The 19,691-nt window shown below is 49.0% G+C and overlaps 10 protein-coding genes across 10 annotated transcripts; 5 read left to right on the plus strand and 5 right to left on the minus strand.

Annotated features, from left to right (window-relative positions):
* Window positions 1-631: 631 nt before the first annotated feature.
* On the plus strand, window positions 632-2,095 carry N7466_000013 (isocitrate dehydrogenase (NAD(+)) IDH1; the record flags this gene model as incomplete). The annotated part of the gene is made up of 4 exons (XM_057159411.1): window positions 632-661; window positions 729-786; window positions 961-1,035; window positions 1,104-2,095. 4 exons carry the CDS (start codon window positions 632-634, stop codon window positions 2,093-2,095), a joined length of 1,155 nt encoding a protein of 384 aa, XP_057025659.1.
* A 544-nt stretch (window positions 2,096-2,639) lies between these two features.
* N7466_000014 (18S rRNA methyltransferase BUD23) lies at window positions 2,640-3,585 on the minus strand (the record flags this gene model as incomplete). The annotated part of the gene is made up of 2 exons (XM_057159412.1): window positions 2,640-3,456; window positions 3,563-3,585. The coding sequence occupies 2 exons, from the start codon at window positions 3,583-3,585 to the stop codon at window positions 2,640-2,642; spliced, it is 840 nt and encodes a 279-aa protein (XP_057025660.1).
* Window positions 3,586-3,800: 215 nt separating this feature from the next.
* N7466_000015 (uncharacterized protein) lies at window positions 3,801-4,565 on the plus strand (the record flags this gene model as incomplete). Its single annotated transcript, XM_057159413.1, has 2 exons — window positions 3,801-3,870; window positions 3,928-4,565. 2 exons carry the CDS (start codon window positions 3,801-3,803, stop codon window positions 4,563-4,565), a joined length of 708 nt encoding a protein of 235 aa, XP_057025661.1.
* Window positions 4,566-5,187: 622 nt separating this feature from the next.
* On the minus strand, window positions 5,188-9,383 carry N7466_000016 (GTPase-activating protein BEM3; the record flags this gene model as incomplete). Its single annotated transcript, XM_057159414.1, has 3 exons — window positions 5,188-5,222; window positions 5,277-5,888; window positions 5,972-9,383. The coding sequence occupies 3 exons, from the start codon at window positions 9,381-9,383 to the stop codon at window positions 5,188-5,190; spliced, it is 4,059 nt and encodes a 1,352-aa protein (XP_057025662.1).
* Window positions 9,384-10,524: 1,141 nt separating this feature from the next.
* On the minus strand, window positions 10,525-12,803 carry N7466_000017 (mitochondrial distribution and morphology protein; the record flags this gene model as incomplete). The annotated part of the gene is made up of 3 exons (XM_057159415.1): window positions 10,525-10,656; window positions 10,796-12,006; window positions 12,068-12,803. The coding sequence occupies 3 exons, from the start codon at window positions 12,801-12,803 to the stop codon at window positions 10,525-10,527; spliced, it is 2,079 nt and encodes a 692-aa protein (XP_057025663.1).
* A 256-nt stretch (window positions 12,804-13,059) lies between these two features.
* N7466_000018 (pre-rRNA-processing protein PNO1) lies at window positions 13,060-13,940 on the plus strand (the record flags this gene model as incomplete). Its single annotated transcript, XM_057159416.1, has 3 exons — window positions 13,060-13,126; window positions 13,195-13,829; window positions 13,884-13,940. 3 exons carry the CDS (start codon window positions 13,060-13,062, stop codon window positions 13,938-13,940), a joined length of 759 nt encoding a protein of 252 aa, XP_057025664.1.
* A 248-nt stretch (window positions 13,941-14,188) lies between these two features.
* On the minus strand, window positions 14,189-15,032 carry prs3 (proteasome core particle subunit beta 6; the record flags this gene model as incomplete). The annotated part of the gene is made up of 2 exons (XM_057159417.1): window positions 14,189-14,876; window positions 14,935-15,032. The coding sequence occupies 2 exons, from the start codon at window positions 15,030-15,032 to the stop codon at window positions 14,189-14,191; spliced, it is 786 nt and encodes a 261-aa protein (XP_057025665.1).
* Window positions 15,033-15,406: 374 nt separating this feature from the next.
* N7466_000020 (HCNGP domain-containing protein) lies at window positions 15,407-16,259 on the plus strand (the record flags this gene model as incomplete). The annotated part of the gene is made up of 3 exons (XM_057159418.1): window positions 15,407-15,475; window positions 15,535-15,580; window positions 15,658-16,259. The coding sequence occupies 3 exons, from the start codon at window positions 15,407-15,409 to the stop codon at window positions 16,257-16,259; spliced, it is 717 nt and encodes a 238-aa protein (XP_057025666.1).
* A 352-nt stretch (window positions 16,260-16,611) lies between these two features.
* On the minus strand, window positions 16,612-17,286 carry N7466_000021 (uncharacterized protein; the record flags this gene model as incomplete). The annotated part of the gene is made up of 1 exon (XM_057159419.1): window positions 16,612-17,286. The coding sequence occupies one exon, from the start codon at window positions 17,284-17,286 to the stop codon at window positions 16,612-16,614; it is 675 nt and encodes a 224-aa protein (XP_057025667.1).
* Window positions 17,287-17,928: 642 nt separating this feature from the next.
* On the plus strand, window positions 17,929-18,833 carry pre4 (proteasome core particle subunit beta 7; the record flags this gene model as incomplete). Its single annotated transcript, XM_057159420.1, has 3 exons — window positions 17,929-17,958; window positions 18,012-18,159; window positions 18,229-18,833. The coding sequence occupies 3 exons, from the start codon at window positions 17,929-17,931 to the stop codon at window positions 18,831-18,833; spliced, it is 783 nt and encodes a 260-aa protein (XP_057025668.1).
* Window positions 18,834-19,691: the final 858 nt, after the last annotated feature.

Below are 19,691 nucleotides of genomic sequence, written 5' to 3' on the forward strand. Positions count from 1 at the left end.
CTATTGAGATCCCAATTGGGAGTTGGAGTGCATTGAACGGAGCCGCTTCATTTGCCCCATGGAGAGCCTCGGGTTGGGCACTTCAGAGACCTTTTCTTTCATTCATATTGATCATAGAGAGATATGCGCAGCGCAGGCTTCGTTAGGGTAACCCTCATCAAGAGAATTGGTGATTGGCATAACCAATCAGGGTAATCAGGTGGGTAAACGAACGAGGCATTTGGTGGGGAATCAAGTTGAATAGAGGAAAGAGAAGGGGAATGAATAACCCAAAGAGTAGTTGAATAGAAGTTGGATGAAAGAGAGACAAGTCAGATGGGATGACCGAATTTGGGGGTCAATAGGCCAAGTACGTAAACATGGCTGACAGAGAGTAAAGTTGAAGGTACATGACTTTCTCATAGTAGTAGTATGGGGATAAGAAGTACTACTGATAAGATCGGGCCGGGGTTGCTCAGTGTCGCGCGATGCCGAGCCCATCCGGGCCCTTTTTTTCCGTTCCTTTCTTTCTTCTTTTCCACCTCCAACCGCCCTTCCCTTTCCCCACTCCATACTTGTTCACCGAGACATTTTTTGAAAAGGGTGAAAAATTTCATATTTCCTCTCCCAAAGGAAATTCCCTATCACAATCATGTTCTCCCGATCGGCTCAACCTGCCCGGGTTAGTCTTCAACGCCCTTTTCCCTCTCCCCCCTGGCGCGCAAATCCGAGCTAACGTCTAAATGCAGACCCTGCTTCGCAGCGCCTCCGTGGCTCCCTCTGTCGCTCGCTCAATCCCTACCCGATGTACGCTATAATCCCAGCCCCCTATATCCACATCTGTTACAGACATAAAAAAAAAAAAGAGAGAGAGAGAGAGAGAGAGAATACAGGAGTGGGAAAAAAAACAACTGTTACTTTTGCGCGACGAGCTGTGCGTGCAACCTTATGGGTGGATCGTTAACTAACTTCCGCATCTAGCCTTCGCCAGCATTCAGTCTGACATCTTCAAGCCCACCAAGTACGGTGGAAAGTACACCGTCACTCTTATTCCCGGTATGCTTGATCGCCTTCGGTTTGTCTTGCGGCTTGCGCCTGAAATTTGGTCGCTAATGGATCGCCAGGTGACGGAATTGGTGCCGAGGTCGCCGAGTCGGTCAAGACAATCTTCAAGGCCGACAATGTTCCCATTGAGTGGGAACAAGTTGACGTAAGCGGTGTGGACACCGGAAACAAGCATTCAGAGGAGCTGTTCAAGGAATCTCTGGCCTCTCTCCGACGTAACAAGCTGGGTCTGAAGGGTATTCTCCACACCCCGGTGGAGCGCTCTGGTCACCAGTCCTTCAACGTTGCTCTCCGTCAGGAACTTGACATCTACGCCTCGATCTCTCTGATCAAGAACATCCCCGGATACCAGACTCGCCACAAGGATGTTGATCTCTGCATCATCCGTGAGAACACTGAGGGTGAGTACTCCGGCTTGGAGCACCAGTCCGTCCAGGGTGTGGTTGAGTCCCTCAAGATCATCACTCGGGCCAAGTCCGAGCGCATCGCCAAGTTTGCCTTCAGCTTCGCTCTTGCCAACAACCGTAAGAAGGTGACCTGCATTCACAAGGCCAACATCATGAAGCTCGCCGATGGTCTCTTCCGCAGCACCTTCCACAAGGTCGCAGAGAACTACCCCACCCTGGAGGTCAATGACATGATTGTGGACAACGCCTCCATGCAGGCTGTCTCGCGCCCCCAGCAGTTCGACGTCATGGTTATGCCTAACCTGTACGGTGGTATCCTCTCCAACGTCGGTGCTGCCCTCGTTGGTGGCCCCGGTGTTGTCCCTGGCTGCAACATGGGCCGTGATGTCGCCGTCTTCGAACCTGGTTGCCGTCACGTTGGTCTTGACATCAAGGGTAAGGACCAGGCCAACCCCAGCGCCATGATTCTGTCTGGCTCCATGCTCCTCCGCCACCTTGGTCTCGATGACCATGCCAACCGCATCTCCAAGGCTGTTTACGATGTGATCGGTGAGGGCCAGACCCTTACTCGCGACCTGGGTGGTCGGGCTACTACCCACGAGTTCACCCGGGCTGTTCTGGACAAGATGGAGGCAGCTCTGTAAATATTCTTTGTTTGGAAAATTACCGCACTCCATGATCCCCCCGCCGCTACGCTACGACTGGGGATGAATCTTACTTGACTGGATCCGATTACCAGCCAGCTGAAGAACCATCCTCCATTATGTATTATCTTTCCTTCTATTTAGCTCGCCATTTCCCCGCAAGTTATAAGCAATAGACCCTTTTTTTTGGATTCCAAAGGATATTTCTAGATTGAAAATGGTTTTAGAGACATATTTTGGCCGTACTAGCCAACTCTGTTTGTGCACATGGTACCTCTCAGGTTAATGATAAGAGGCAATTGGTCTGATGCACCAACGGTGTCAACCGAGAGAAGAAGAAAAAACCCCAGAAGAATAATACCTCCAGAGAATGATGGATATCGAAGGTTCGGAAGGTGTTAGGGGCAGGAGGGTATCAAAAGAGAAAAGGAAAAAAAGGAAGAAAAAAGAGAGAGAGAGACAGATGAACTTTTTGAGCATGCCAATGACTGGTCTGCTCCGGCGGCATGAAAAAGTGTTCCAAAAGAAACCATCCAGATGACAATTAGAAGGCCGTACGTCGCTTGCGGCCGGTGTACTTGGAGTTATGCTTCACCACCTTACCCTTCTTCTCCATCTGTTCTTTCTTCCTCATGATCCATGCCCGGTCACCTTTTCGGGAGGGACGGGCGTTGTTCACCTCCATGGCCTTGCGTCTGGCATCCAACACACTGACATCATCCATTCCATTCACAACACCTCTGATATCTCCTTGAAGACCACCACCGCCCACAGTGAGGACCAAGTACAACTTGCCATTTTTGGTACCCGGATCATCTTCGAGCATTCCGGCTCCGAAGCCTGCCTTGATGGCAGCCCCACTAATCATGGTCCGCTGAACATCATTCTTGGGATAGAATTGACAGACTGCTCGTCCACCACGACGGAGACTGGCATAGAGACCCTCGAAAAATCGCTTCAAGCGGCCTTCAGGACTGACGTCGCTAGATTCTGCGTTGCACAGCCACTGGATGGCACTGATACTGATTGCGGCATCGAAAGAGCCTGGCCGAAAAGGTATCCCCTGGCCAATATCGGCAAGAAAGAGATCACCTTCGACCTCGCGTTGCAGAGCCACATCCAGCATGCTCGGTGAAATATCCATGCCCACCCACGTATGTGGCCCACCATCCTCCGGGGACTCTTGCGACAGAATCTCACCCGACAACCCGGAACCACATCCAACATCAAGGATCATGGAAGGAGACTTGAGGTCCAGGAGTTCCAAGGCTCGGTTTGTCATGTCGGCCTGGATATTCCGAATGCGAGAGGATGTTGTGTACTTGCGGGATTCATTATCGTTGTAGAAGAGGTCCGGCGGGCTATTGCGGCACAGAGGCTCTGTTGTTAGTTTTCATGCAAGAGAGAGATAGAGAGAGAAGAAAAAAAAGCAATAAGGAAAAAGGCGAAGTAATTTCGGGGACCTACAGAATATCCTCGGGACGCGACATGATGGGAACTGTGAATGAAGACTCGCGTGAAACAGTTCTGTCAGTTATGTATATGAACGGTATAATTTTTACTTGCAATTTATTTTTAATCCGGAGTGGGGTGTCGGCCTGAGGCATCCAGTTGTCGATCACGTTCGCTTTCAATTGATCGCGTTCGTCTTCCTTTCTTCCACTCTTGATTGTGCCAATTATCATCCCTCTTCAAGTGCCTCATTATGTGGATTCTCTCTCTCGTCGGGTACTTAGGGGTGATCATTGGGTTCGCCTTTCTCACTCTAGCTATCGGTAAGCCTAAGCTTATTTCCTGCCCCCAGTTAGCTCTCATATTGACACGCAAACTAGCTTCGGGACTTTACTATCTGTCCGAGTTGGTCGAAGAGCATACTGTTCTAGCACGCAAGCTCCTAAGCCGCCTCATATACAGTATTATAGTCATCCAGGTTCTACTGGTGATCTTTGACCAATTTCCCGTATGGATCTCCCTACTCAGCATCCTCTCCCACCTGGTCTACGCTAGCAATCTGCGCCGCTTCCCCATCGTCAAACTGTCCGATCCACTCTTTATCCTCTCCTGCGCTCTGGTTCTATTGAATCATTGGTTATGGTTCCGCCACTTTTCGAAGCCGCCCTCGCCATCCCGCCAAGCCGATAACAACTGGCGTCAGCCGTACCAGGTGAATTATGACGATATGCCTTCATTCTCTGAGGTTGCCTCCTATTTTGGGTTGTGTGTCTGGCTGGTTCCATTTGCTCTGTTTGTTAGTCTAAGTGCTGGTGAGAATGTGCTGCCTAGTATGGGATCGGAGTACGCAACTGGTGATCGTGCCTCCAGTGGATTAGGCCATAGACGGGGCACCTCAGATGGCAAGTCTAAAAATAAAGGAATGGCAAAGGCTTTGGTAGATAGTGTGCGGGATTGGGCTCGGGAAAACGGGGAGCTCATGGGCCTATCGCGGGGCGAGCGAACCCAGCGTTTTTGATTTCTGCTTCTCCTTTTTAAGATTGATATATAATGAACTCACGTGAACTTTGCTTCTGCATTTTCGTTCAAAGATTTGGATAAAGACCTTGCAATATATCAGAGAATTATAATGCAGTGATACCAATGTAGATACAAGATATCTTGAGTGCGCTGGGAAATTGGGCATGGAAAGTTGACAAAGAGCCGCGAGCAAGGTATAACGAAAGACCAGGAGTCGAGAAGAAAAGAAATAAATATAAATGGCAAATGGGAGGACGGAAGAAGGGGAAGATGAAAGAGGGAAAGCATGAAAGCAGAAGAAAATTGGGGGTATAACGATAGATCAAGAAAAATGGATCTCAAAGACAGCCCTGGGCTTGTGCCTCATTACTGCGACCTCGTCCCAATTACCATTATCATTAAACATTCCCGTGCGACTCCGCTGGTGCCAATTGGGTAAAGTCGTCATTCTGCGTGCAAATCGTGGTTGGTAAAGAGGCAAAAAAGAAAAAGAAAAGTGGAAGAAAAAAAAATGGGAGAGGAGGAGAGGAGGGGAAAATCATCGATAGTGGAAGAAAGATGGTGGTAAGATCAAGACAGCAGCAGCATATAAATTTAGAATGACTGCTTGGATGATTTGATTATTTATCCTGGTAGAATGAAAGATCTCCCGGGTCTGGATAAAGAGTTAGAGGCATGCCCGCATGGCGGTTCAACTGAAGATACATACTGGATTCCATAAATAGCATTGAGCTCTCTCGCCTCTTTGTCTTAGCTGAGCGAGTGTCATCTGAGCTGGGAGATAACATCCCATTCAATGAACCATAGGAGGCTGAGGGGCCTTGATGTTGACTACTATATGCGTCACTCCTGTAGGCTGGCTGGTCATAGCTGGGTTGTATAGGAGCAAAGCCCGTGTCATGTACGGCTCGGGGATGATCTGAAGGCCCACTGGGTACGTCCCCTGGGCCTCGGAATGACGTCTGGGCGTACGATGGGGTCGGTATATCCGAGAACATCTGATGACGAGGGGAGCGGACGTCATCGGGGGATAGACTATGATCCACCGTTGTTAATTCAACAGTTGGGCCGGGGCCGGAACCAATATCCCCAAAAATGCTATCGAAATCCGTGAGGAACATTGAGAACACCGGTGCTGGAATGTTAAGAGTTGGTGCAAAAACAATGCCAACATTCCGAACGGTCATTTTGTTTACATCGGAGTTGTTGACGATTTCAATCAGGAACAGTGATAGGGCCCGCAGTAGCAAAAGGTTCGGCCTTGGTAGCCGGCTAACCAGAGAGTTAAAGGCCGTGACTTTCTTTTCGCGGTCGTCGAGCTCTATTTAAAGAAGAAAATAAATAAGATAAGCATTTGTCGTAATTTTGGCCATGAGGACTGTCAAGGGGCGAGGGAAAACATACCAAGAACCCGAAGAAAATCTAAATGAAGCTCCCGAGTTAGCACCGTCGTTGGGAGCTCCCGAAGATATTGCTTGAAGAGAGAGGCAACGGCGTGAACATCATAATACTGATCTCCACCAACGAAATCCACGTCACCCTCATTGTTGAAACGCTCTTTTAATGCCTTGATCACAACATTGGAGCCGCTCAAGCGGAAGATTCCTTCTTCCAACGCTGCGCCCTTGGAATGTAGATATTCGATGCAGCGATATACGACAGCCGGTAACTCCACATCCACTCCGAGTGGAGCACAGTACTGGACAGCCTCTGCCAACGGAATGCCGAATACAGGCCTGATAGGATCCTTGCGTTCTGCTTGAACAGCATTATTTGCCGCAGCCAGATCATTGACAGTTGGGGCCTGTGATGACAGATCAAAGGAAGACCGGGTGCGGAAACCCCAAATACTGCGTTTCTTTTCCTTGGTTGACATCGTAGTTTTGTTACCCCAGGCCCCAACATCCTGGATCACAGTTCCATTGGTAGGTCCCGAGATGGTCTTAGGTGATTGCAACGGTGGCTCGGTGGGGGATTGGCTTAGGTCCCGGAATTCAGTCGAGAGTGCAGCCGGCATACGCGGTGATCTAGGGGCGTGTTCAATAGAGGAACCAAGAATCGGAGGCTCTGCAGCAATGGTGTCATCGAAGCTGAATCCTTGAACCGAGGCCGCAACTTCCTGGTCGGGGCTTTCAACACCCCTAGTCAACTTTCTGCTCGTGCTGTTGGGTAACGACTTAGTTTTGCTGCCATTCCCTGAAGGTTGTTGCTGTCTCCCCTGGGTCTGGTGCTGGCTCTTGGTGGATGGACTTCCTCGACTATCGTTGTCCGAGGAGGCGCTCTCAACATACTCCATCAAAGCCTCAACCCATTTGTCCCGCTCATCATCGCTCTCAGCGCAAAGCACATGTCTGACGAGGGCTGATGAGTCTTTCCTCTTCGGCTCCAAAACGAGAAAGGCGTGGCGATATTGATTATCGGCATCCTCGTCAGTTCCTGGAGGAGAACTGCTCTGGCTGCTAGAGTTCTGTGATTGCTTGCCGATTTGAGCATGGTGCAGCTTGATAGTACCCATATGAGGGCCGCCGGGCGACTCAAAGTATTTCAGCTCCGGTCCATGCAGAATGAAGTACCGCGCCTTCCAGCCGCCAAAGTTCTTGCCTCTTTTCGTCAGGTAGCCCTCTTTTCGGGGCCTTCCATCAGAATCTTGAGGCATATCAAGCTGCGCCGAGCCATTGCTTTTGAGCAAGCTAGTCTCATCATCACGGGGTTCGATTGAGTCGTTGGTGAGAAATTGACAGATGACCAAGGCGGCCTTTTCGTCCATGGGTGTATTCAGCAAGCTGTCAAAGTATGAATTCAACGCAGCACGTCGGGCGTCTACTTTGGCAGGAGAATGCCCGCTGAAAATGCTGCGGTCCGGTAATTTTCCCGAAAAGGCAGCTAGCTGGTGAATTTGGTAGTCTAGCTGAGGTAAAGATGCAATGACCTTTTCAACTCGCCAGAGTTCTGACATCTCAGCACGGGATATCACGCTAAGTGTAAAAACAGGCTCCTCCTCAAGGGGTTTTGAAGCCATATAACTATTCCTGGAGGGGCGAAGTCGAGAAGAAGAAACTTGGACTTGAATCACAGGAAGAGCATTGGGGGGTAGCAGTAACCCCGGGTAGTCGTCTGAAACCAAGCCCTGGTAGATACTAGGCCCCAGAGATCGCAGAGATCTTGGGCTGTCTATCTTTACGGCAGGATCAATTGTCGGTATTGGAGCAAACTGAGCTGGGTAATTTCCAGCTCGCGGGGACAGAGGTAAACCAGGTAGATTCGTGCCTGCGGTGATGGACTGGTTTGTCATGGAGTTGATGTCTCGAGGCATACGGGGTAAAGGTGAACCGAGGGGTCGATCCTCTGGCCTTGGGCTCAATGGGAGACCGGGGCTTTTGGGGTTAGGGAAGCTCGGACGTCCATTCAGAAACGAAGAATTGGCTCGGGGGTTGAGAATGGAACCGAGGGAGCCAGTTGCGCCTACAGTTGGAGGCGATCTCGTGGCAAGCTCACGGGGAACAGTTGCCGGGCTAGCAGACGTAGCCGTGTCCCGGGAGGAATGAGAGGATCCGAACTTGGCTGTGCTTATGGAACCCTGGGGATCTATCTCTTTTTGGGTGGTCACTTCCCGGTCTCGATCATCTTCCTCTCGAGTCTTTCTTCTTCCGCGATCTAAGCTTGATCTTTCATCCTGGGAATCACCATAATCAGATTCCGAGTCCAGGTCCCCGTGCACTCTGTGAACATTATCATTTGGTAACCGTAAGTCTAGAGGCGCCGGTGGAGGCTTGCGACTCGGGTGCGGGTGTTTCTTCCCATCAGTTTCAACCGCAGACGACACATCGCCGGTGGGATTCAGACCAGTGCTTTTAAGAGGCATTCGAGACGCAACTTGAGCTGGCACGCTAGTTTGTTGTGAGACATGTCTATGCTCGACAGTTGGTCCGGGTAGAGTTTGCTGAGTATGCACCGCTCCAGCTGATCCAGCCAGTGGATTTGTGGGATCCGTGGTTGGTATTGGAGGTGGAGAGTCCTGAAGCTCTTTCAATTTCTTCTTATACTTTTCCTTTTCGTTGAAGGCACGCTCGAGGTCCTTATTCAGACCCAAGATAAGAGTCCTTTGTTTGTCGACTAGTTTCCAAAGTTGCGAATTCTGGGAGGCTGCTTGGTGCTTCTCCCTCAGGAGGTGTACAATGACGGCCTCCGCCGAACCGGCTGCATTGATGAGATTGCTAATATCCGTTGGACTCAACGCATTGGCGTCAAATGCAGATTTCTGAGATGCCGATGACAAGGAAGATATCGCAGAATCAATCGACGACGTACGGGGCATGATGCGGTGTGTTGGGCGATCTCCGGGAGCCGACAGTATAGAGCTCACAGACGAGGAAGCGGAACGATCAGGGTCAGTCGCACCAGGCGGTTTTGAAATACTGCCATCGCCGGAGCTTGGAGCATTGCCCGGCTCCATACCCATCATGTCTCGCGACTGGGGGAAATTTTGGGCAAAGTTCGAGGGTGGCGCCGGAAATGGTGCATTAGCTATACGAGAAATGGGCGACCGGTTCTGGGATGGGGAAGGATTGGCGCTGGACCGTGGTGACAGTGGACTCTGTGACGAGGGAGAATCCTGCATGCGTGCCTTTGGGAGAGAAGTGGTGTGCAATGGTGATGGTGAAATATGCCGAGAGCCAGGAGCGCCGGGGCGCGAAGCCACCTCGGATCGCGCGCCTAGGTAGTCGCGGGGAATAAGGCCGTTGGAAGGCGGGTATTGGGAAGGTTGGCTCTTGCTGAAACCTGGCGCGTCGTCCTCACTGCCTCGCCACTGGGACATCGTTTCACACAGGGATCAGCATCAGGGGGGGTGGGGGGGAGGGTTGGGCAAAGACCCGAGGGGAGTTGGAAGGAGAGGGCGGGTCCCCGGGAAGCTGGGAAGCTTAATAAAAAAGCAAGAAAGGGGGTTCAACTGAGTGAGATCGACCTGGGATGAAAGGGCACAAAATCAAAAGAGATTATAATTATAGGACTTGATCATTGAAACCAGTTCTTGTTTTTTTTCCCCCCTCCATTAACTTGTTTCTTTTCCTTTCAAAGGGTTAAGAAGAGTAGAAGGCAAAAAAAAAAAAAAAAAAAAAAACCCTGGAATAGGGAAATTAGTAGAGGAAAAGGGGGAAAGAGAAAGGCTCAATTGCTTATGGTTATTGCTGGTGTTTGGTGGAGCCCATGACGATCCCTCATGACAGCTGTAGAAACCCATTTTTATAAGACCTCGGGGTGATCTGTGATCTATTGAATTTAGGGCTTAATTTGACTCTTCCACTCTTAAATCTATAGATCTCTGAAGTAGATAAAATATAGATTGATATATCTAGGTATATGTATTGATATGTATTGATATGTATTGACATGTATACGTTTTTAGATATATACTACTAGTATATGTATTCACCTTTGCCCCCATGCAGAGCACGAACGTGCATACGTACCTACTAGTATGTATTTGCAAGCACGTTCCATACGTCTCTCAATACATAAGATTAAGATTTATGTAATGAGTCGCGATGGACAGGCCACTGGGTATCCAAATACCCTACAAAAGCACCTGAACAGTACAAGCACGGTGTAAGATAATCATAGTCTAGGTAGAGCTCAATGGTCCAAATGTCCAGGATAATTGGCCAAGCTCTGGAGGTTGTAGTTAGTAGTTTTTTTTTTTAAAAAAAAAAACTTCCAGAGTAGTGAAGGTGGACTTCCATATCCATGTATTAGAAGATAACAACCGCAATAACGAAACCCGTGGGAATGTCCCAGACTCCACATAATGCAACCCTAATGGCTATGATACATGGGGAAAAGAAGAAAAGGAGAAAAAAAAAAAAATCAAACAAAATGAAAGGAAAAGAAACAAAAGACCCCATTCCCAAGCGCCAGATGGTATCGATCTAAATTGAACGGCCATTCAAATTTACATAAAATCATGCGATATTGCCCGCCATTCCCATGAAGATGGCCTGTGCCGCCAGCTGGAGAGACCAAAACCCTACTTTCTTAAATCGTCGTTTGCGGGCTTCATCATCCACAACATCCCGAGCGAAGGCATCATAGGTCTAAAGGAGATAAGTCAGCTTGAAATTTTTTTTTTCGAGGGAAAGCTCGTTCTTTTCTTGGCTTTTCTTTTCTGGTATAAAAAAGAAAAATAAAAAGACCAGGGCAGACGGGGATCGGAGAGGTGGTTCAATGACTTACGGCAGCTGACAGGTCGTCCATCAACCCACTGTCAAATACGGTCCAACTACCATCGAAATCACATGCACGCTTGACAAGACGGCAATTGATCGGAATGAAGGTACGTTTTGAGTTGATATAAGCAACAATTGGGCGAATAAGGGCGTTGTTGATATAGGAGAGATCCCGAGTAAAAATGGGAACAGCGGCACGAACGTTGTTCATCTGAACTCGTAGGTCCATCATTAGGAATCGCTTATCAACCTCGGAAACAGTTTCGAGATCAACGTCAGCTTGCCGGCTCAGAGAGTCTGAATCATGGTTGGAAGTCATGGTGGCTTCGAGTCGATCATAGAAATCGGCCATCACCTTCGCTAGGCTCTCATCGTTTTCGGCAGGGAACATGATGTCGGATACAATGTCCACGGTGCCCTCATGGATCCAGGAGAACGGCCCCTGGACACCGCGATTCAGATGATCAACATTAAGCCCATCAACACGAATTCTGCTATGCTTTTTCCACGGATTGGGTTTGCCATCCTCCTCGGTACCATCATCCCACCGACCGCCTGTAAAGCCATTGGTTTGACGCGGGTGGATAGTGAACAGAGAATTATCAAAGGAGCCCGACATCATATTAGCGGACAAAAAGTCGTAGAATAGCCACTGCTTTCGCAGTTGGGGGAGGTCGCAAGAGAATATGCTGACAGAAAATGGTCGGAAGTTGTCAGGTTGATAGACAGTCACCAATACATCATGCATCTTGAACGAATCAATTTCAAAGTCACCGGGGTGGTGCTCGTGTCGGTAGGACTTGGGGTCAAGATCTTCTTCCGGCCAGAAAACATGCCGACGATCGATAATACCTCGGATTCCCTTGACTTCCACGTCGCGTAACGGACCTTTTCCATTCAACCACTTTGTGAAAGACAGTGTCACATTCACGGTTTCAAGTGATACGTCAAACTGGGTGTAATTGGTATCCTCTTCTTCAGACGCAAGTGAATCCTCAAGCCCGGGCTCGCCTCGGGCTGCGGCTGCGGCGGCTGCGGCGGCAGTCTTTGAGGAGCCTTTACTGACGTGACCGGTACCTTGACCTGGCCGCCTTGAAACAAAGACATTTTTGAATGTAATAACCCCATTCTTCCACTTGGGCACAATGGCGGACTCAAAGACAACCTGGACACCAGAGGACTTGGTCAGGTAGTTGCCTACCCATCCGGCCAAGGTTTCTGAAAACTGATTAGCACTGGGGGGGGGAGGGGTTGAATGATAGAAAACCAATCCACTCACCTTGAGCAAAGACAGTGTTGATTGCCAAGATCAAAAGGGAAAAGAAAGTTGTCGTTCCCACCACAACCCATACAATATGGCCTAGGAGAACCCAGGAGAAGAATGCTGTTATCTCATCGAGATTGAAGGGTCGTACGCTTCGTATCGAGAACCACTTAAATCGCACCTTGAGGCGCGACCAGAAGCCAGTCGCTGCTGCCAAAAGCTCCTCTTTTGTTGGTCGGTGTAAATGCGGTATATGAGGTAGGCGATCCATTAAATGGCGGTTGGAGGGACGTGCGAGATGCGGATCATGCGGTGGCAGCTTCGGAGGAGCATTTTGTGTAGTGGAGTTGGTGTCTTGGACACCTTGGGAAGAACCATCGCTTTTCGGGGTCTGATGACCATCGGAAGAGCTTGGAGTATGCTGACTATCTCTTGGTGTATGAAGGGCTCGCTTCCATAGATAGCTTGCTGATATCGTTTTGGAGGTTATGATGCACGCCGCACTAGTTTCTGCGGCAGCGGAACTGGGAGAGACGAGGACGAGGAAGCCACCGGAAGCAAATCGTCTAGTTAATTGGGTAGATTTCCCAGCTGGTGTGGAGAACCGCCGCGGACCAGCCACGAACGAGTCGAGAAGCTTCGCTGAGGATGCGTCGGCGGCGGATATGCGATTTGGTCGTATGCGGCCGAGAAATGGATGGGTCGATTCCCAAAATTGGGTGCAAAGCCGACGTCCGAAGTTGGCGGACATTTCTAAATTCACATCCTGTGAGGGGTTACAGGTAGTCGTAAGAAGGAGGAATGAAGCTCAAGCTTCGGTGACTTGGAGAACTCGAGAAACTGGAACTGGGAAAGATGAAATCATCCGCTGTTTGTGCTGTTTGCATAGGGAAAAATCGGGCCGCCCACAACTTCTTTTGGTAGAGGGGCGATTAAATTTTGCGATAACAGATTCACCTTTTTTTTTCTTTTCTTATTGATTTTACTTGCACGAACATTCACACACAATGCCTGCCCCAACTGCTGTTATTCAACCGGTGGAAGCTACAGGACTTCCAGTGGCTCAGTTTTCTGGTAATTTTTGTACTACCTAAGTAGCATAATTTGAGGTCTTTTTGACATGCGCTAACTCCATTGATAAGGCCAGGACGATGAAGTTTTAATTGATGCCCAGGCGGAGCTCGACGTGTCCAACCCCGTGGAAAACTCGCCCGAAGACAATGAAATGCGCATCGACGAAGAAGGCCGCCCTGTCTTCACCCCCGCAAAGGAAACCAGCGCCGCCTACCGAGTTGAAAGTCGCAAGGTACCGGTTCCACCTCACCGTATGACACCCCTCAAAGCGAACTGGACCAAGATCTGCCCTCCGATCGTCGAGCACCTGAAGTTGCAGGTGCGGATGAACGTCAAGAGCCGCGCTGTCGAGTTGCGAACCTCCAAATTTACGACCGATGTCGGTGCGTTACAGAAGGGTGCAGATTTCGTCAAGGCGTTCACTCTCGGCTTTGATATTGATGATGCGATCGCTCTTCTACGACTGGATGATCTCTATATCGAGACTTTTGAGATCAAGGATGTGAAGACGCTGACCGGAGAGCATCTGGGCCGTGCGATTGGCCGAATTGCTGGCAAGGACGGGAAGACTAAGTTTGCTATCGAAAATGCCAGCCGGACTCGCGTTGTCCTCGCCGATGCGAAAATTCACATTCTTGGTGGATTCAAGAACATTCATATAGCACGAGAGGCCATTGTTAGCCTGATCTTGGGTAGCCCTCCAGTAAGTTTACACCACGCAGGGCTTCACGAAGCAATTTTTCTAATCCCCAATTAGGGCAAGGTTTACGGCAACCTTCGAACGGTGGCTTCGCGCATGAAGGAGCGTTTCTAGTCACCTCCTCTTTAAAATTCTCCTTGGCATGGTATGGGCGTTTTGGTGCATTCAAGTGTGGGCTTTTTTAAAAAAGATACTGTATCCGAGTGACGATGTCTAAGAACACCATTTACAGAAAGTTATTTTATGTTACCTTGAGTACAAATGAACAAATTAGGGATATGTTTTCAAACAAAAAAAAGATTCCATAATTGTCATATGTAGGAGGTTGTCTTCGGTTAAGAAGGAAATCAAAAAACCGCTCTCTAATCCTTCTTCAATGGGTGGAAAACTTCCTGAATTCCTTCCCGGGTGATAATCATCATTTGAAGGTGATCACCGACCTCGATATGCCGCTCAACTGCGCTTGTGAATGCATCCCGCACCAATTGCTCGACGGTCGTCTGGGGCAAAGGTTCGGCCTTCTTTTGCTCCAATGCATGGCCCTCTCCGCTGCCAGGGATGTATTGATTCTTGAAGTTGACCTGGTTGTCCAGGAAGGGCATAATCAAACTTGCCGCTGCACCGGCCGCTCGGCATTGCTCCCGTTCGTATGAGCCCACAGGGTCATAGCTGTACAGAGCGCCCTTGCCTTCCTCGTCCAGACCGCTCAAGATGGCGGTTACGTAGTAAGGGAAGAACCGCTTCTGGTATAGGATTGTGGATAGTCGCTGTGCACAGGCAGAAACAGACATGGGTTTCCCATGCTGGTACTTGTACATCTTCACCACGGCATCCAGTCGTTCCTTTAGAGCATTGCCATCCGCAGCGAAGCCGACCACAGATAGAACAATGTGAGCTCCTTCGCCGGTCTCATCATCACCGCCGATCTTGAAAACCTTGGGAACCATCCGAGAGTTGATATTGTAGCCTGATGTAGAGCGGGTGTCGCCAGCAAGGATAGCGAAATCGGATCCAGTGATGCCTAGGGTCGAGCCGCCGTTGTCGGTATATCTAATATTATCATGAGCTTCAGACATTCAAATCAACCCAGTATAGGTATATTACTCACGGGTAGAATCCATGTTGCTTGACAGGGGCAGCTGTTGGTTGGGAGAAGGAGTAGCCGATACCCTCACCACCAGCCGGGTGACCCAGGAGCGACGTCATTTTGAAAGATGAGATGTATCAGGAATGAATATTTGCCGCAAAGGAGGATGTGGAGCTGACAGGAAGGAGAAAGAAATCAAGAATTAGTTGAGAGTTGGACTTGAGGAGGAGGAGAAAGCTAGGTTAATCTTCTACGCACGATGTCTGACGCGATGCGGTAGCTGCCTCTCGCTTATGTAATACTTTGTGCCAGGCGGTGTCAACCGCGGAAGCTTGACGTTGATCGGACTTGAATGCCAGCTCTCAAATTTACTCAAGGATAGTTTTACAAGAGAGTTTCTTCCTTTGATTAACATTTGCTTCTAATACTGCCATAGCGCCTTGATTTTAGGCAAGATAATCTTACCGACGAGAATTAAGCCCTAGACCACATCATGCTCGGTCTTAGTGCGTATGATAGCAGCAGCGAGGAAGAAGCTGAGACCAGACCTTCAGCACCTCAGGTACGATCTACCTGGAATTATGGGATATCGAAATGTGAAGCTAAGACGCGATTGTACAGCCAAGGAAACAATCCCCCGGGGCCTCGCAGGCTGACCAGATCAAAGGTGATACCTGCCACAAAGCATGAATCTGCAGCCAATTGGTCATTTTGAAGCTGATTTACATTCTTGACTTCAAACAGGCCACAATACAGCTGAGGTCCCTCTAAATCTACTTCAAACGGGTTCGAACACCACGGATGAAATCACAAGTGGCCCTGTCCTAGGCCCGGCTTCTATGAACACAGCCCCATCCCCGGAAGAGCAATCAGCAGGCGGCCGAACTTCTCCATTTTCAACATCGCGAGCTTTGATCCAGGACTTAACGCTACCCCCTGTACCCAATCTGGATATCCCTCCCTCCCCACCAGGATCCCCCGACCCTGCCGCAAATGCCAAATTCGAGCGCTTTCTTTCTCTTAAGAATCAAGGCGTTCACTTCAATACAAAACTGGCAAGCACAACGTCCTTAAAGAATCCGAGCTTGTTGATCAAAATGATGGAACATGCCGGGATTGATGAGCAGGCACAGTATGATACGTCCTTACCATTGGAACTCTGGAACACCTCCACTCTACCTCCTTGGGCGTTTAAGGAAGAGCTCCTCCGGGCCCAACAGGAAGCTCGGCAGAGGATGGAAGATAAGAAGTCATCTGGACAGAGATCCTCTATTGAGTTTGTCTCCGGGTCTCCTACAAACCGACCCGCTTCTAGCATGGAGGCAAAGAGAAAAGGCAACCCATGACCGAGCAAATTGACACTAGCTCTAAGACAATTTCCTTCGCAAAATCTAGCCCGAATTCTGTCTGGATAAATCTGCAGGCTAATGATGAGCCGGGGCTTAATGAATATGCTCGGGCTTTGTGGCTGTTGATACTACATCTTCTATCGCTCAATGCAGCAAATGTCATTCCCCAACAGCCAAGACTCTCTCTAGGGAGGCCCATCGAGAACATTATCTTGATGGCTTATTGGTCGGCTTTCACATTTCAAAAAAATGTCATGTTTTCAAATATGGCAATGCAAGAGCAGATTAATGGGTATTACACATAGTACATACATACTACACGCCACCATGGCGATTCTCTTGCATCCTCTTATGCCCCTCCGGCTGCGGCAGCAGCTTGCCGGTTACCACGCTCGAACTTCTCATATATGCTTATATAGGAAAGCAAGATCATTGTATCAAACCACTCCCCGTGCTCCTCCTTGATCTGCAATCTCCCACATTGGCCAATAGACCGCTTGTTGGTGAATACTGCAACCAGATCACCGCTTTTCTCATCGACCAGCTTGAAATTCCGAGAGCTCCATGATGGCTTTGCGTCACCGACTCCCACCGAGCGTGTTCGCTTCCAGAGAAAAGTGCGTCGATGATGCTCGTGGGCACCCTCATAACGATGTGGCACGTTCACTTCAAAGCGATAACTTTGGTGAATCCATGATACCCTCGTCATATCCTCCCATTGTACATTGTTCACATCATCAGGGTCTCCCAAGGCCAACTTGAAGTGACCGGAGAGTCTGCCAAGTCTGCTAGCTGCCACCACAGGTGCGTTGGCGCTGGCTCCTCGGTGTAAGGTGAGATCAGGCTTAGCGTGTATGAAATTGGACACCTCTCCGAAGTATAAGAGCTGGTTTGCGGTAGACTTGATTTCATAATGTCGTTTCCACCTTTTCCGATAGATAACGTAAACATGCGATGAATTCTGTTCGTCTAGTTCCGGATGGAGAGATTCACTCGACTCGGAACGAGTCAGCTCCAAGGCCATGTTGTTATGTGCAGATCGCAAAGGAAGAAGTTGGAAGTTTGAAGTGGATTCTTGCACCAGTACTTGAGGCCAAGAGGGGGGCCAAGGGCTCACATTTATGTCTACTACGGAGTTCCCTGATCAACTGGGATAATATTGAACGTGCGGATACGAAGCTTTGAACGAAGGCTGAGCATATATGTAGTTTTGTGGCTCTGCCAATAAGAGTGGCGCCTCGAGCACCAAGCGAATACGAATATGACCAGATTGGGTCAGATATCGCGAACGTCTAAAGAAAGGGATATTGTAGTATTTTATATGTACTAGTATTATGGTAACTGAGTAAAGCCACCTGGCGCAATTTGGAAAACCCCCCCCCAAAAAAGTGTTGATCAAAGACCACCTGACCCCTTCATACTAGAAAATATCGTCAATCTAATTCAATCATCTTCTTACCTGTTGGTTAGTAGTAGATTGAAAAAAGGTGAAATCAATCCAATTTGTGCTTAGTCACCCAGAGCTCCGTCAGCTTCGCCTGCCTAAGCTCCGTGCATCGTCATCGTTCAATCCCTACGTTACCACTCTCTTCATCTTCACTGCATTATCTTACTCTGTCCGCGGATTTATTGCTCTCGGATTATTCTCAGACTTTCTTGATTGATAATGGACCACTTCCCAGGAACTTGGGGTCGAGTAAGGACTTCCGGCCACAACCCATCCGCTTCGTTGCTAACAGCACATTGCAGCCCAGGAACGATGTTTACGGCGCCTACAACCCCGCATATCTTCAGACCACGGGTCCTAAGGCACACACTTCATCACCAGCAGTGACAGGAACGTCCGTCATTGGTGTGAAGTTTAACGGTGGTGTTGTTCTGGCTACCGACAACCTAGGTACGCGGACCCCCCCCCCAGCGTCCTGCCTCAGATCAAATCCCTAACCCTCTCCATTCACTTACACAGCTTCCTACGGATCCCTCGCACGCTTTACCGACGTCAAGCGCCTGCGTGTCTTTGGCGACAACGCTGTTGTCGGCTTCGGTGGAGATGTGTCCGACATGCAATACATTGACCGTTTGCTCGAATCCATCGATATCAGAGAGAACTACTCAACCCACGGCAACATGCTCAATGCCAAGAACCTGCACACTTATCTTGCCAAGGTCTTCTATAAGCGACGCTCTGAGTTCAACCCATTGTGGAATCATGTCCTTGTTGCCGGCTTCGACGCGGATGGTAAGCCATTCCTCAGCTCAGCCGATCTCCTGGGCACCACCTTCTCTGCTCCCCACCTGGCCACTGGATTTGGTGCTCATCTCGCCGTTCCAATTCTGCGACGACGGTTCCCCGAAGAGATGCCCATTGAAGATATCACCCGGGAGGAGGCAGTGTCGGCCTTGAAGGACTGCTTGAAGGTCCTCTTCTACCGTGATGCCCGTAGCATCGACAAATATTCGATAGCAGTCATTACTCAAGAGGGTATTGATCTGAAGGAGGATGAGCAGATCGAAGGACAGAGCTGGGCATTTGCAGAGAGGATTAAGGGATATGGTGCCCAGACAAACTAATGCCCGCTTTGGTTATGGGGTTTGTTCCACACTTGATAGTCACTCTCACATGAAAGAATTTGATGGATTTGAACGATTGCAAAACCAGTTGCCAGTTCTTTTGGCACACTTAAGCCACAGTAGGCCATGGTGGTAGATATCCAAATCTGTGGCACCTCTTTGAGACAGGTAGATTGGGTCCCCCATCTATCAATCTCTTCGCTTGTCACGTTTCAAGTTTAAACTGGCTCGGAATCCATGTTTCCTTCCTATAGGTTAAATCCTGCCCAGTCCCGCCTTGGATTCCAATGTATACGAATTAAATCACGACGGGAATCAAGGTCCACATGGTCTAAAACGATCACGGTGAAGCCGACCTACTTGAAAAGGTAATCTAGAAAAACGCGCCTGGGATACAGCATTGAACCTTACGCAAGCCATGGCCTAGCCTGAAGTGAGGGTGTTGAAAGCGGTTAATAAGCGGGTTCCATGTCTTTGAACTACATGTATATGTATGGGATGGATTCAAATGTTAGCTTGATCAGTTAGTATGTTACAAGCCCTGAAAAATTATCTTTACTTGTCTTGACTTATGTTTATATAAACCCAGACTTTCTCTTCAAAATTTGAAATCTTTGACCGAATATCTCCATTTTATCATTCTGGCAAGATATCCTCCAGAAATGAGATCATCACGCGATTGATGCCGGATTGATACCCTTTGGATTAATTATCATATTCAAAATGCTTACTCTTGCCTCCTACCACATTCTGCTAGGTATATGTACTAGGTATTTGGTAACTGTTTACCATATTGTTTGATGTCATATTCTACAGCCCTTTCCAAAGTCTTGTATCCTGACCCTGTTCCTCGCATGT

Source organism: Penicillium verhagenii (genome assembly GCF_028828195.1).
Source record: "Penicillium verhagenii strain IBT 33310 chromosome Unknown utg000002l_segment0_segment0, whole genome shotgun sequence".
NCBI lineage: Eukaryota > Fungi > Ascomycota > Eurotiomycetes > Eurotiales > Aspergillaceae > Penicillium > Penicillium verhagenii.